General features: G+C 42.4%; 1 protein-coding gene across 1 annotated transcript; it reads left to right on the top strand.

Annotated features, from left to right (window-relative positions):
• Nucleotides 1-1,039: 1,039 nt before the first annotated feature.
• Nucleotides 1,040-14,407, top strand: LRRIQ4 (leucine rich repeats and IQ motif containing 4). Its single transcript, XM_006744095.2, has 5 exons — nucleotides 1,040-2,062; nucleotides 6,000-6,173; nucleotides 7,417-7,555; nucleotides 8,477-8,673; nucleotides 13,898-14,407. The coding sequence occupies exons 1-5, from the start codon at nucleotides 1,040-1,042 to the stop codon at nucleotides 14,048-14,050; spliced, it is 1,686 nt and encodes a 561-aa protein (XP_006744158.2). The 3' UTR covers nucleotides 14,051-14,407.
• The last annotated feature ends 38 nt before the right edge of the window (nucleotides 14,408-14,445 follow it).

The following is a 14,445-nucleotide window of genomic DNA, read 5'->3' on the forward strand; positions in this document are numbered from 1 at the left end:
TTTTGTTATTATTCAAGATTGTCTTTTGCAATTCTACATTCTTTGCATTTTCATATAAATTTTAGAATCAGCTTGTTAAGTTCTACCAAAAAAGAAAAAGCCTATTGAGATTTTGATTGAGATTGTACTGAAACAAAAGATCAATTTGGGGAATATATTAACCTCTTAACACTGAGTGTTCTAATCCATGGACATGATTTACTTCTCATTTAATTTCTTTCTAGGTTGCTGCTGTAGTTCATTTCAATTCGAGGCAATTTCAGATTATCTTGCCTAGGGATTTAAGCCCCTACCCCCAGCCAGGCTTAGGGATCTAAGACCACGAGGTCTCTCTGCTCTTTCACCTAGCCTGCAACTTTTCCTAGGCCACTGAGTCAGCCCCAGTCTAGCGGGGGAGAACCGGCTCTGCATTTGAGGCCCTTCCATGCTAATCCATACATGGCTTTAAAAAGTTTGGCTGGTTTCTCCTTGTCTCAGAAGTTCCTTTGCTTGTGCATATGGAAGGCTGGATTCTCTTCCTGCTGGTCCCCAAAGTTGAAAAATGCCACCAGGCATCAAAGTGCCCACTGGTCTCTACTTACTTAGGAAAGAGTAGTCCATCTCTAGAATTTAATTCTTCCGGCCTTCTTTACATCCACAACTCTCTGGTGGCTTCAAGAAAAAAAATGCAATATTTTAAAATATTATTTTTTCCTAGTGTTCTCTCAGTGTTTATGGTAAGAGCGATCTTTGGCTATCTTCTCCATTCTACCTGGAAATAGAATCAAGATAGGGATTTTTTTAAAAATTGAAATTAGACAATCTTTTTTCTTTTCACATAAGTCAATCTGTTAGGAGGAGTCTATGCTTGAATTCATCTCCCAACACAAAACACAAAAACCTACATTTCATGCCCTGTTAGAATGTCAAGCCCTAGATTCAATCAACTAAGCTTAAATTTTATCTCTCTTAAGGATATGGAATCTCACGGCAAGTAAATAGATTTTTTTTATTTTCCCAATAGTTCAGATTTTGAATACTTGAACTTTCCATCAACACAATGTCAAACGACATCATAAAATCAATAGGACGTGCATCTAGAATTCATCAGAAAGGTGATCCACAACAGGCCTCTGGTAGAACATTTTTCATTGATGCTTCTCATCAGAACTTGACTACCATTCCCTCAGAGATCTTAGAATTAGAAGACTTAGAAGAAGCGCATCTGGAAAACAACCAGCTTGAAGCAATCCCCCAAGGGATTGAGCATTTAAAGAACGCCCGGATCCTCTACCTGAACAAGAACAAGCTGACCGAGCTGTGCCCGGAGCTGGGCAAGCTGAGCAGCTTGGAGGGCCTGGATCTGAGCCACAACGCGCTGCTGCCCTCGTCCCTTCCGGTCCTGAGCGGCCTGCGCACGCTGCGCGAGCTGCGCCTCTACCACACCGGCCTGGCCGAGATCCCCATCGCCATCTGCAAACTCCTGCACCACCTCGAGCTGCTCGGGCTGACCGGCAACAACCTGAAGTCTCTGCCCAGGGAAGTAGTGAACCAGACCAAACTGAGGGAGATCTACCTGAAGCAAAACCAATTTGAAGTCTTTCCTGCGGAGCTCTGTGTTCTCTACAACCTGGAGATCATTGACCTGGATGAGAACAAACTAACTGTCATCCCAGAAGAGATTGGGAGCCTGACGAGGCTGCAGAAGTTCTATGTCGCTTCTAACAGCCTGCCCGTTCTCCCCGAGTCGCTGGGCCACTGCAGCAAACTGTCGGTGCTGGATTTGTCCCACAACCGCCTCCACTCGATCCCGCACACCCTGGCCGAGCTAACGGGGATGACGGAGATCGGGCTGAGCGGCAACCACCTGGAGAAGGTGCCGCGCCTCCTCTGCAAGTGGCCCTCCATGCACCTGCTCTACCTCCGCGACACCGGCCTGCGGGGGCTGCGGCGCTCCTTCCGGCGGCTGGCCAACTTGCGCTTCCTGGACCTCAGCCAGAACCATCTGGAGCGCTGTCCATCGGAGATCGGTGCGCTGAAGAACCTGGAAATCCTGGCGCTGGATGATAATAAGATATGGCAGGTAATGGTTCCTTTCCTGGCTGTCACGGTGCTTCCACAAGGGCTTTTCCTGCCCCTGAGCTGGTGTTGATGTCCTCATTTTGTTGTGGGTGCTATTATCCTCAGTGATACATGGGGAAAGCGAGGCACGGGGAGCTTAACTGACTTGCCGAGGCCACACCCCTGTACGAGCCGGAGCCGTGTTCCAACCCAGAGCGCCTGGGCCCCAGAGTCTGTATTCTGAATCGAGACCACCTCCTAATGGGGGTTCCTCACACGGCAGGGGTTTTTCCTGACACCTACGACCTCAGGCCTTAATGTTCCACTCTGGTGAACCGCAAAAGCAGTCCCTAAAGAAACTCTGTCCCATGTGTGCAGGGTGGCGTGTGCAAAAATGTTCATCATAGTGCTATTGACAGTCAGGAAGTATGGGAGACAAACCAAATGTCAGTAGAGCGATGAGCAAACAGATGGTGCTATATTCATAAAATTAAAAAACCCTACAATAATTTAACTGAACTAGAGCACTGTGTGCCTGGGCAGATAGACCTCAAAATTGTGATATTTATTAAAAAGGAAAACACTAAATTGCAGAACCTGACACTATAAATTCTTACACAAAACTATATACATACACACACAACACCTATTTTGTGGATATGTATATATGTAATAAAAGTATAAAACATATGAACTAGGAAAACACTCGCTCAATTCTTAATAGTGGCTGCCTGTGGGAAGAGGAAGGAAGTGAAGGAAATGAGGAGGGGGTCACCAGGGAAGCTCAGTTTTAACTGCAGCATTTCATTTTATTGATTTGAAAGTTCCTTTTATTTGAGTAGAGTTGACACAAATTTCATTTTGTTTATTAACAAATGGTTTGGGTGGTGCATACACATGTGTTTGTTTATTTTTTTTTAAAGATTTATAGAGAGAGACACAGTGAGAGAGGGAACACAAGCAGGGGGAGTGGGAGAGGGAGAAGCAGGCTCCCCGCTGAGCAAGGAGCCCCATGCGGGGCTCGATCCCAGGACTCTGGGATCATGACCTGAGCCGAAGGCAGACGCTTACCGACTGAGCCACCCAGGCGCCCCTCTTTATTTTTAATATTTGAAAATTAAAAAGAACAGTTAGTTCTGTTACAAATGTAGAGGGAGAAATCAGGAGATTTGGAAATCCACGACTGTTATCTAATAATAGGTCTGCTTTTCCTGGCCATGGACTCGGATCTCCTGTGCTCACCATACTTTATACTAGTCCTAGGCCTTAAAGGTTTGTTAGGGGTGTTTTTGTTTTTGTTTAATCTCTTACTCGATTTTTCATTTAGAACTTCATGGGGGGTGCTGTTGTTTTTCCTAGTCGCTATAGTTTTAAAACTGCTTTTCAGGAAGTAACCATTCTGCTGGTAATTTAGGATTTAGGAAGAGAATCTAGGGCTTGATTTCCACTGGAGGATTTCAGAGGTTTATCAGAGGCCCTCTGCCCAACCCCCCAGCTATTCCACCATTGAGGTAAGAAATTCCTTTTACAGTGGACAAAGTCTGTCCAGTTCTACACTGGGAGTGAAAGGCTCAAAATATAAAGTGCCCTTGGGAAGAATAACACATTGACTTAATTCCTACTGAGTCTTGAATGATACGTAATCCTTTCCTGTGAGACTTTTTCAGAGATCAGAATAGAGGAGGGAATCACACACAGATGGCGCATTAATAGAGATAAGCCTCATCCAATACCAGGTTTTACCACAAGTCAAGCCATGCTGAAATGTGGACATGTTCAGTATCATTATGTTGAATGTGAAAATCTCTATGTACCATTGCTTGTTATTCTTCAGTTCGTATGAAGGTATTTCTGTGTTTTTTTGTCTTCTTCTCTCATTTCCTATTATGCTAATCCCTCCAGTAACTTCCCAGTGCATCTCTCTGTATAATGACACATGGTTTTTAAGCCAGCTCCTTACCTCTCCTACCCCAAAGACTTACCTGATGGGTTTCTGGCTTTTGGAGCCTGGCCAGTAGCTTTTTCTTGCCTAGGTGGATGCAAAAGTAGCTGATTTTCAGTGTGTATCTAGATGGATTTTATTTGTATGGTACATTTCTGTTAAGGGACAACTCAACCTCAAATGACTAAAGCTCAGTTAGAGCATCCATAATGATTGTCCTCATTCGATGCTCTGTAGGTTTTCTCTACCTCCAGATTTATTCCTGCTACTTTAATGTGACTGTAATGGGATTAATTATTGGATCTTGAATATCCTGAAAAAAAATATTTAAACATTCAATGTGCTTTGAAAAAGAAAAGCTAAACCTATGAGCTAACTGAACAGCAGTAAGAGGGACATTACTAGATTATAATGAAGGGGTTAGATTGAAAAACCTTTTCTTATTATTTTGGACTGCACTGATGCAGATGCTTTGTATTAAAGGGATCTAAGTGCCTGATGAAGAATTTTGAAATAGCCAAGAAGAAAAGCTTAAACATCAGTTTCTCTGGAGATTGACTTCCTCTGATTAAAAAAAATAAATAAAGCTATACACATTTTATAGCATTTTTAGGAAAATGAGCCCTCACCCTACACAATGAGGAGAAAAATATCTTATGCAAGATTGCAGGTGTGTGAGACTTACTGTTATGTTAGCCCTCTAAGGGGCTTTCTTTTGACCTACTCCCCAATTATTTATCTATCCCCCCATTTATGGAGAGATCAGGCTGAGTTGAACTGTAACCATTCTCATGAAGAAGAGAGAAATGGGTGGAGGAGAAGCCTGGGCTTAGGACAGGCAACTGTGGGAAATGATTTCCCTGTTAGGAATAAAGCCAGATAAAGGAAGGTGGTTCAAAGTGAGTTAAGAAGCTCTTGAGATATATAGCTGGGCTTTTTTTTTTCTATAAGAAAATCGGTGTCTCTGTAACATAAACAATAGGGAGACTGTCACACATTTTAAGAATGAGATTTTTCCATGTGGTTCTAGAGGGTTAGAAAGAGACCAATAGGTGAACATAATAGTGACACAAATTTTGACTTGACAGAAGAAGGAAATCTGATGATTAGAGGTCTCCATCCAAGTAATGAGCTTTTCATTCCAGGAGGTGGTGTTTAAATGTATGCTGGATGGCTAGCTGTGGAATATATTCAACCATCCTATTAAAGGACTAGAATAGATAACCTTTCTAAGGCCTCCTAAGCCTGACAGTCTGGGAGTCTGGGAAATGGCTACCCAATACCTACAAAGGGCACATAAGCCTTGGTGTTCATTGGAGGGCAGAATATGATAAGATAAAAATCACAGTAGTCTTCACTGTTTTCTTCCAACTGAGATTTTAAGATTTTATTTATTTGAGAGAGAAAGAGTGAGAGAGAGAGAGAGAGAGGAGGAGCAGGGGGAGAGGCAAAGGGGGAGAGAGAAGCAGACTCTGCACTAAGCAGAGAGCGTGACATGGGATCCCAAGACTCTGGGATCATGACCTGAGCTGAAGGCAGACACTTAACCAACTAAGCCACCCAGGTACCCCCAACTGAAAATTCAACTGAAGTCTCTAAATTGCCTTTCAGGGTGAGAGGTCATGCTCCTAAATTGATCAGTTCCAATAACTGAACTTATTAATATTATAGTTGCAATATTACACTAAAAAAGTTAGTACTTTTTCGGTTTTGTCAAGCATTTGCTACACTACAGTTCAAAAATGTGCAATAACATAGGTTAAAAATTGCTTCGATTTAAAGCAGTGCCTAAAAGTGAAGAGCAGAGAGGCTTGGGGAAAGAGTGGGACTCCAGACTTTAGATCTACAAATATAAATACTCTATATGCAAACATGTGTGCCAACTTTTCACCAGTAGGAATTGCTAAATTGCTCTACTTTATGTTTATCAATTGGCCTCAAAACTAAAAACCCCATTTATTATCTTACTGTTTAAAATAACCTTGACCTGAAACTTATCTTTTTGGAATACTTCTAGTTACCCTCAGACTTCGGTTCACTTTCAAAGCTGAAGATGCTTGGATTAACGGGAAATCAGTTCCTTTCATTTCCAGAAGAAATCCTTTCTTTAGAGTCTTTAGAGAAATTATACATTGGGCAAGATCAGGGAGCCAAGTTCACCTCTTTGCCAGAACACATTAGTAAACTACAGGTAAGCTTCTCCAAACGAGTAGGCAAAGAAGTACGTGCCCACTGATTCCTTAAGTTGGCTGATACTGAGAAAACATGGTGGTGTCCCTGTAGGCTGCCTGTGGAATCATCCATACTAGATTTCCAACCCCAAACAAGCGGTAATTCTAACATTGTTTTCCTGAGCCCCTGGATCCATCCTCAAAGAACATAGCCAAGAGGCTATGCCATGCCATACTCCTTTCCACTGTGTGGTTTGGCATGTTTTATTTACAGAAATTGAGTCATTCTGCTTTCCATTCGATCTCTACCTTTTTGTAAGAGGCCCCTGAAAATTGTACTATTTTGAAGTTAAAGTATCATACAGGTGACATGGCTAGGAGCCTGCATTTTGGATGGGGCAAAGTGACCTCCCTCCCTGCATGATGGCAGGCAAATCAGGGTATATTTAACATTGTCCCAGGTTCCTATGGAGATGGGTCCACAGCCCTGTGCTAAATCCTAGCAAAGCAACAAGATAACTTCATTCAAACTAGCCATACCCCTACGTCTCAATGTATGCATGAAGAACTGAGATTTTTTCCATGTTTGTGGTACTGCACTCCTACTAACGATAAAGTAGATACGGCCGCGACACCCCCCCACCCCGCCCCCCAAGTCGTGGAACTGAGCAACAGCATGTATAGCACGGGTACTTCTTACCTGTGACTCAGAGGTCGGGTTCCTGATTCTCCAGTGCTTTGTCCTGTGTTCAGAACCCTTCTCATCATCTGGCTCCTTGACAGGCCATGTGACACTCTCTGAAGTCTTTGGGTCAGATGCAAACACTACATTTTTCCTCAGCGGATTTGAAAATAGCTAACTTGTTATCTGCACATTTTGGTTACCTCAAACCTGGGCAACGTTAGGTTGATACTTGATGCGATTTCAGTTCTATATCAACTGCTGCGGATAATTAGCTATTGAAAGGGAGCAAATGATATATATAGTTAAATTATCACAATTATTTTTCCATAAAGTTCATGTGAAACAAACACTAGATTCCCATGTTTTCTTTTCCCTGCATAGATGGGAACCATGTCTAATGGTTTTACCCAAAAATAATTTTATGTTTGATGATGGTTCTTTAAATAAGTATGTTTTTCCCTTGATCCCAGTGCATAGTATCCCCCATTGAAAGAGTATGGGAACTCACCGGTGATTCTGGTTATTTTAATTCTTTTATCAATGCAAGGATCATTATGGTCTACTGTCATGTTTTACAGAGTCTTAAAGAGCTGTATATAGAGAACAACTATTTGGAGTACCTGCCCACCTCCTTGGGATCAATGCCTAACCTGGAAATTCTTGACTGCCGCCACAACCGGCTTAAGCAACTTCCAGATTCCATTTGCCAAGCACAAGGTGAGGGATCTTAGTAGATGCTCAGCCTAGTGAAGCGTGAGGTCAGCATTTCCCATGATGAAGCGTTTCCCATTTCCTTGATTCACTGAAGACCAATCTCAATGTTTAGAGAGCGTAGCCCTAGCCCGTCACCTCCTTGCAGACCTCACTGGTGAGACAGGGAAGGCCAGGTGCTTGATTAGGACAGCTAAGAACTTCACAAAGGCAGTTAGATTGTTTATTTGGAACTGAATAGAGGAGTAAATAGGACCTGCTAAGAAAATTAGCATTCATCCACACGGTCATTTTACCACTAATCATACTTTACTGCCTACTTACTATATGCCAGAATTTGGAGTTGGGGTCCTGCAGCAAATTTGCACGAGGTCACTAAGTCACTTGAATAAAAGGAAAAGTGTTGACCCAGAATGGTGAAATCAGCAAGGGAGGACTTTTGGAGCTGTATGATTGGCATGAAGAATCATATATGATCCATATTTAAACACCCAAACATTTTACACTAGGCTAAACCATTCTTTATTCGTACCTGTGTCAATCTGTCCATCCATTTAACAGCCTTTTGCTGACCTTTCAGTGGGACCAAATAAAAAAGTGATTTTTGCCATAGAATCGAGGGTGGGCATGCAGTACTCCTTAGTAATGCTCCTGACCATCCGTTTTTATCCTGTCCTTGGTCATTGAAGGACTGAAACATTGTCAGATTTTTTCCGTGTGTACTACTTTTCTGTCTCTGATACTTATATACACTGGCTCCCATACCTCTGAATTGTTATAAGGAAGAGAACTTGGTTTGCCTCCTTAAACCTGTGTCTTTTATTACATGACACAGCAGGAGACACACATTTCAAAGTCACTGGACTGAAGAATGCTAACTTTGCTTCTTCTTAAGATAAATCTATCATTAAAAACAAACTGTTTCAGCTTTGAAAGAATTACTGCTTGAAGACAACTTGATCACCTGTCTTCCAGAGAATTTAGATAGTCTGGTGAATCTAAAAGTTTTGACACTGATGGACAACCCCCTGGATGACCCCCCAAAAGAAGTGTGTACTGAAAGCATCCAGGCTATATGGGCGGACTTTAAGAAAAAAAGAAACATGAAGATAATGGCAACAAAGGTAAAATCAGCAAAAATTCTGGCTAGCACATTCACAGTTGCTTTGGAGAAGGGCCAGGGGTAAACATATTACAGACTATTCTGGGGCAGCTCTTGACACATCTATACCTTGTCCTTGTCGAGAGTAGACCCTCTTATTTCCTTTTTAACCTCAGAATTAAGCAAGAGGGTCTTTGAACATCATCTTAGCGTTTTTGCATTTTCGTTCTTCAGCTCTTTGTCAGTTAAGAAGACGACAAACAGGCGAAAGAAACCCAAACTTCCAATCCCAAAGCAGTCTAAAATTCTTGGACTGTTCACTGGACTGAAAAGCTTATGTTCACAAAGTCACTAAGATAAGGCTGAAAAATTAGGAATGAAAGTATTTATGGAGCAAGGCTGTAGAGACCAGAGTTCTGCTCTGCCACTAATAGGATCAAAGAGCAAAGAGCCTTAAAAGGAAGGGGCAGCAAAGAACCTTGTCATCTCCTCCTTGCCCACCTAGTCCATGGAGATAATAGGATACCCCAGACAGGCCAGTCCAGGCCAGGCCTGTGTCCATTTCAGTCAGGATTCAATATTCTTTTTTTTTTTTTTAATTTTATTTATTTATTTGAGAGCGAGAGAGAGAACACGAGAGGGGTAGGGTCAGAGGGAGCCCTAAGCAGGGAGCCCGATGTGGGACTCGATCCCGGGACTCCAGGATCATGACCTGAGCCGAGGGCAGTTGCTTAACCAACTGAGCCACCCAGGTGCCCCTCAGGATTCAATACTCTTTATGCAGGTGGTCCAAGCCCCTCACGACCACCCTAGTCCTCCAACTAGTATCCCTGCTTCCACACCTGCTCCCCTTACAGTATACCTTCCACTCAGCAGTCAGACCAGTGCTGTTAAAATACAGGGGGGATCTTATCACTACTCTACTGAAATCCATGATTCTCTTTTTCACCTGAAGCAAGAGTGAGTCTTTGCTTTGCAAGACCCTCTTCTGTCAATGGCCCTCAACCATATCAAACCTAATATCCTCTCTTTTATGATAAATAGTATGTGATACCTTCTTTACTCTTCTGAAATTAAACTCACATAATATAACCTACCAAAACCCATCATTTCAACAAATGAAAATAATGCCTCAGCTGCAACATAAAGGAGAAAGGAAAGTAATTTATATTAAAATATTTATTTTAATATGTATATACTCAAGAGTGGCTACATTGGAAGAATGAAAATAATATTTTTTGGATACTTCCTAAAAGTATTTTGAAAAACCATGTACCCTCTTGCACATTTTGAAATTGGTATTTAAATTCTTTTGCCACTAAGTTTAAATTATTGCAAAGGATTTACTTTTCAGTGACTTTTAAATATTGACACCTTAAAATAGAGCTCTTAGATCAGTATTTTAAACACACTCAGTGGAATCTAAATACCATTATGATTTGATATGTCAGTCATATCAATTTACAAAATACTTGAGCAAGCTCTTATTTTATAGGCAGAATTTTTTTTTTTTAAGATTTTATTTATTTGACAGAGAGATAGTGAGAGCAGGAACACAAGCAGGGGGAGTGGGAGAGGGAGAAACAGGCCTCCCGTCGAGCAGGGAGCCTGATGTGGGGCTCGATCCCAGGACCCTGGGATCACGACCTGAGCCGAAGGCAGAAGCTTAACGACTGAGCCACTGAGGCGCCCCAGAAATTTTTTTTTAGGATTTATTTATTTGAGATTGAGAGAGAGAGAGAGAGAGAGAGTGTGTGTGTGTGTGTGTGTGTGTGTGTGTGTGTGTGTGTAGCTGAGTGGGGGAGGGGCAGAGGAAGAGGGAGAAAGAATCGCTTAAGCAGACTCCATGCTGAATGCGGAGCCCATGGGTGGGCTCAGTCTCACAACCCATGAGATGGTGACCCGAGCTGATATCACCAGTCGGACTTGAGCCAACCATAGGCAGAAATTTTTTTTTTTTAAAGATTTTATTTTATTTTTATTTGAGAGAAAGAATGAGAGAGAGAGCACATGAGAGAGGGGAGGATCAGAGGGAGAAGCAGACTCCCTGCCGAGCAGGGAGCCCGATGCGGGACTCGATCCAGGGACTCCAGGATCATGACCTGAGCCGAAGACAGTTGCCTAACCAACTGAGCCACCCAGGCGCCCAGCAGAAATTTTATATCCTTTCTTTTTCTTCTTGAACATGTATTTCTATTTCACTTTCCCCTATGAATTGAGCTTAATGTGTATAATTTTAAGTAATTTATAGATCACCTTTCATATTTTCAGGCAACACAAATATTTATACAAGTTAAGTTTTAAAATTAAAATTTTTTTCTGTGACCATAGGGTTTTTAATGTCCTGGATTAAGTCATATTACAATTATTAGTGGTATAAAATTGACCAAACCACTATAAAATCCATTACAAATTTTGGTATTTAATTATTTGACCTAGAGGACTTGGGGAAAATACATACACAAATGAGAGACTTTCCCCCATAGTTTATATATCCCTGCATAAATGTTACTTATTGCTAGGGTTGACATTGGTTCTATTTCTACTTTTCATTTTACAGATGAAGCACTGAGAAACCTTGTTGACACAGATAAGTTGACAAAAATGGAAGAAGCCTTTGTGTGTGTGTGCTTATATTATTTTGTTTTAAATGGTAATGCTTCACACTTCTCTGAACTTCTTCCAGATTTATATCCCCAAAAACCAGATAGTGGGCTCATGGCTGGCAAATCAACTGGTCTTCTTTCAATTTTCTTGAAGGCAAAGAGCTGGGAACCACTTGCCTTACAAAAGAATTGGTTGCCTAATCCGTAGGGCCAACATCAATACTGCTAGTCTTTTATTATTGATATATAATCGACATACAATTTTATGTTAGTTTCAGGTGCACAACATATTGACAATTCTATGCATTACACAGTGCTCACCCCAAGTGTAGTCCCCATCTGTCACCATACGACATTATTACAATATTATTGACTATGTTCCCATATGCTGTACTTTTCATCTCCATGACTTACTTACTTTATAACTGGAAGTTTGTACCTCTTCATTCCTTCACCTATTCTACTCATCCCACCACCCAACTACCCCCCGCCCCCGCCCCGCAACCAACAGTTCTCTGTATTTAAGAGTCTGTTTTATGTTGTTGTTGTTTGTTCGTCTTATTTTTTCGATACTACTATTTTGTGTTGTATTTGCGGTGTCCCAGAGGGTTTTGGAGTCTAGGGCAACACACCGGAGTCAGATTCAGGTGGCTGAGAGGTGTGCCAGAGGGTCAGTCGTGAAGCAGAGGCGGGAACGGAGAACCAGCAGTTGTGTTCCTCGGCAGATACATTGTAGCAAGGGGTGCATGTGGAAGCTGAAGCTCTGGAAATGGATTGCCTCCAAACTATGCAAGCACGCACACCCTGGGAAAGTCTGCACTAGGGCGCACGTCCCACAATTGAAGACTGCTAAACCTCAAGACAACAAAAAGCCCCGAAAGTCTAGAATGCCTCTAGGGGGCGGTACTGTTCCCCTGGAAAAGCACCACCCGAACTCCTGTGCGGCTGCTCTCATTCCCCATCTCCTCCATTCCATTTTCACGTCACAAACGGGTCCTTGGTGTTTTCCCAAAGTCCAAGCCTGCTCCTCCCTCTGCCCAAAGATGCTTCCCCCGGATATGGACAAGACTCCAGCCCTCACCTAGTTCAGTCCCCGCTCAAATATCCTCATACCTGCCCTTGATCCACGTTATATAAAACAGCATCCCCCACCCACCTCATTCATTCATTTGTTCATTCATTCAGCAAATCCTTACTGAGCTTCTGCTATGTGCCAGGCACTGCTGTAGGCACTAGAAGTACATCAGTGAACAAAACAAATTTTTCTATCCTCATATTGCTTAAAGTCTAGTATGATGGAAATAAAAACATGAAATATAAAACATAAAATTATATAGTCTGTTAGAAAGTGATAAGTGGCATTGGAAAAAAGTTCAAGCTAAGGGGAACTGAGATGCCCAGGAGTCGTGTGTGTGTGTGTGTGTGTGTGTGTGTGTGTGTGTGTGTTGGGGGGTTGGGGGGGTTCGACTTAAATGAGATGGTCAGGTTGGCCTCATTGGAAAAATGACTGGCTTAGTCAGCTCTGGCTTCCATAACACTATACCATAGACTGGGTGGCTCAAACAACAGAAATTTTCTCACAGTGCTAGAGACAAGAGGTCCAGGATTAGGGTGCCAGCATGGTCGGTCTCTGGTGAGAGCTCTCTTTCTGCCTCGCACGTGGCTGTCTTCTTGCTGTGCCCTCAAAAGATAGAGAGGAGAGTAAGTTGTCTGGGGTCTCTTATAAGAGCACTAATCCCATCATGAAGACCCTACCTTCGTGAGCACATCCAAGCCTAATTACCTCCCAAGGGCCCATCTCCAAAGACAATCACACTGGGGGTTAGGGCTTTTAATATGAGTTGGGGATGAGGGGAGACAGTTCAGTCCACAGCCGTGCCAACTAAGCAAATACTTGAAGAACTGGAAGGTAAACCATCTGAATATTGGGAAGAGCATTCCAGGCAGAAGCAGCAGCAAAAGCAAAGGCCTGGAGCCGGGGTTGTGCTTGGTCTGTCCGACTGTGAGCAGGCCCGCACAGCTGGAGCAGAGTGAGCGAAGGAGCAAAGAGGTCCGTGCGGTCAAGAGGAAGTGAGCAGATCAGATAGGGCCTTGTAAGCCCATTGTAAGGACTTGAGCTTTTATTCAGAGAGAAGTGGGGAGGCACCAGGAGGTTCAGAGCCTACCACTAGGGCAGGGATGTTTCTGAGTAGGTGGGAGGGAATAGGATCTCGGAAGGAGTGGGGGCTGGCTGTAGGTAGAAGCCCAGCAGTCCAGTGATGAGAGGGAGGGCAGATGCAGGCCCTCCTGATTCCCCTTACTGTGCACTATTGTCTCCGTGGCATTTACTACCATCTATCAAATCGTACATCCCTGTGTTTGTCTCTTCTCGCTGCAATGTGAGGTCTGGGACGTTGGCATTTAACTGCTGTTCCCTAAATGTCTACAGCAGTGCCTGGGACGTAAAAGCACTGATTTATTTTTATTTTTATTTTTTACATTTGCCAGGATGACTGGCCAATTGAGAGAGAAAATAAGGTGTAGAGTTCTAATGATATTCCATTCTTCACACCTTTAAAACTACATACCAGAATGAAGAGATAACCTTCCCCAGTCCTAAGTGATACCAGCTAATGCTGTTTCGGTTTATCTTGTTTTCAGATTCAGGCATGGTGGCGTGGAATAATGGTCCGGAAAGGATTGGGGAGATTTGAAGAACTGCAAAAATTGCTAAAGAAGGGAAAGAATTCTCCAAAAGATAAGAAAGGAAAAAAGGATGTAAAAGAAAAAACTGCAAAGAAAAATAGGAAATAATTCTATAATGAATTGAGGTAATGAACCCTGTTGGATTAAGAAAGCAAAATATGTAGGAATTAGATGCCTATCACACTAAAATTATTCATAGAATCATGATTATGTATAAAAATAAAGGTTCTCACTTCATTGAAATATTTATAGATAAAATGATTTGATGCCTGGGAACTGCAGCAGAAAAGTATCAGGGAGAAGTAAGTGTGGGAGATCCCAATGAAACAGGATTGGCCATAAGTTGATAATTGTAGATGCATGTGATAGGTAAATGGAGGTTCATTGTACTATCCTGTCTACTTTAAAACTTTTTTTTAAGTTTATTTATTTAAGTAATCTCTACCCCCAGTGTGGGGCTCCAACTCATGACCCCGAGATCAAGAGTTGTATGCGTTTTGGAC

This window comes from Leptonychotes weddellii, chromosome 1, assembly GCF_054177405.1.
Source record: "Leptonychotes weddellii isolate Sample4059 chromosome 1, ASM5417740v2, whole genome shotgun sequence".
Lineage (NCBI taxonomy): Eukaryota > Metazoa > Chordata > Mammalia > Carnivora > Phocidae > Leptonychotes > Leptonychotes weddellii.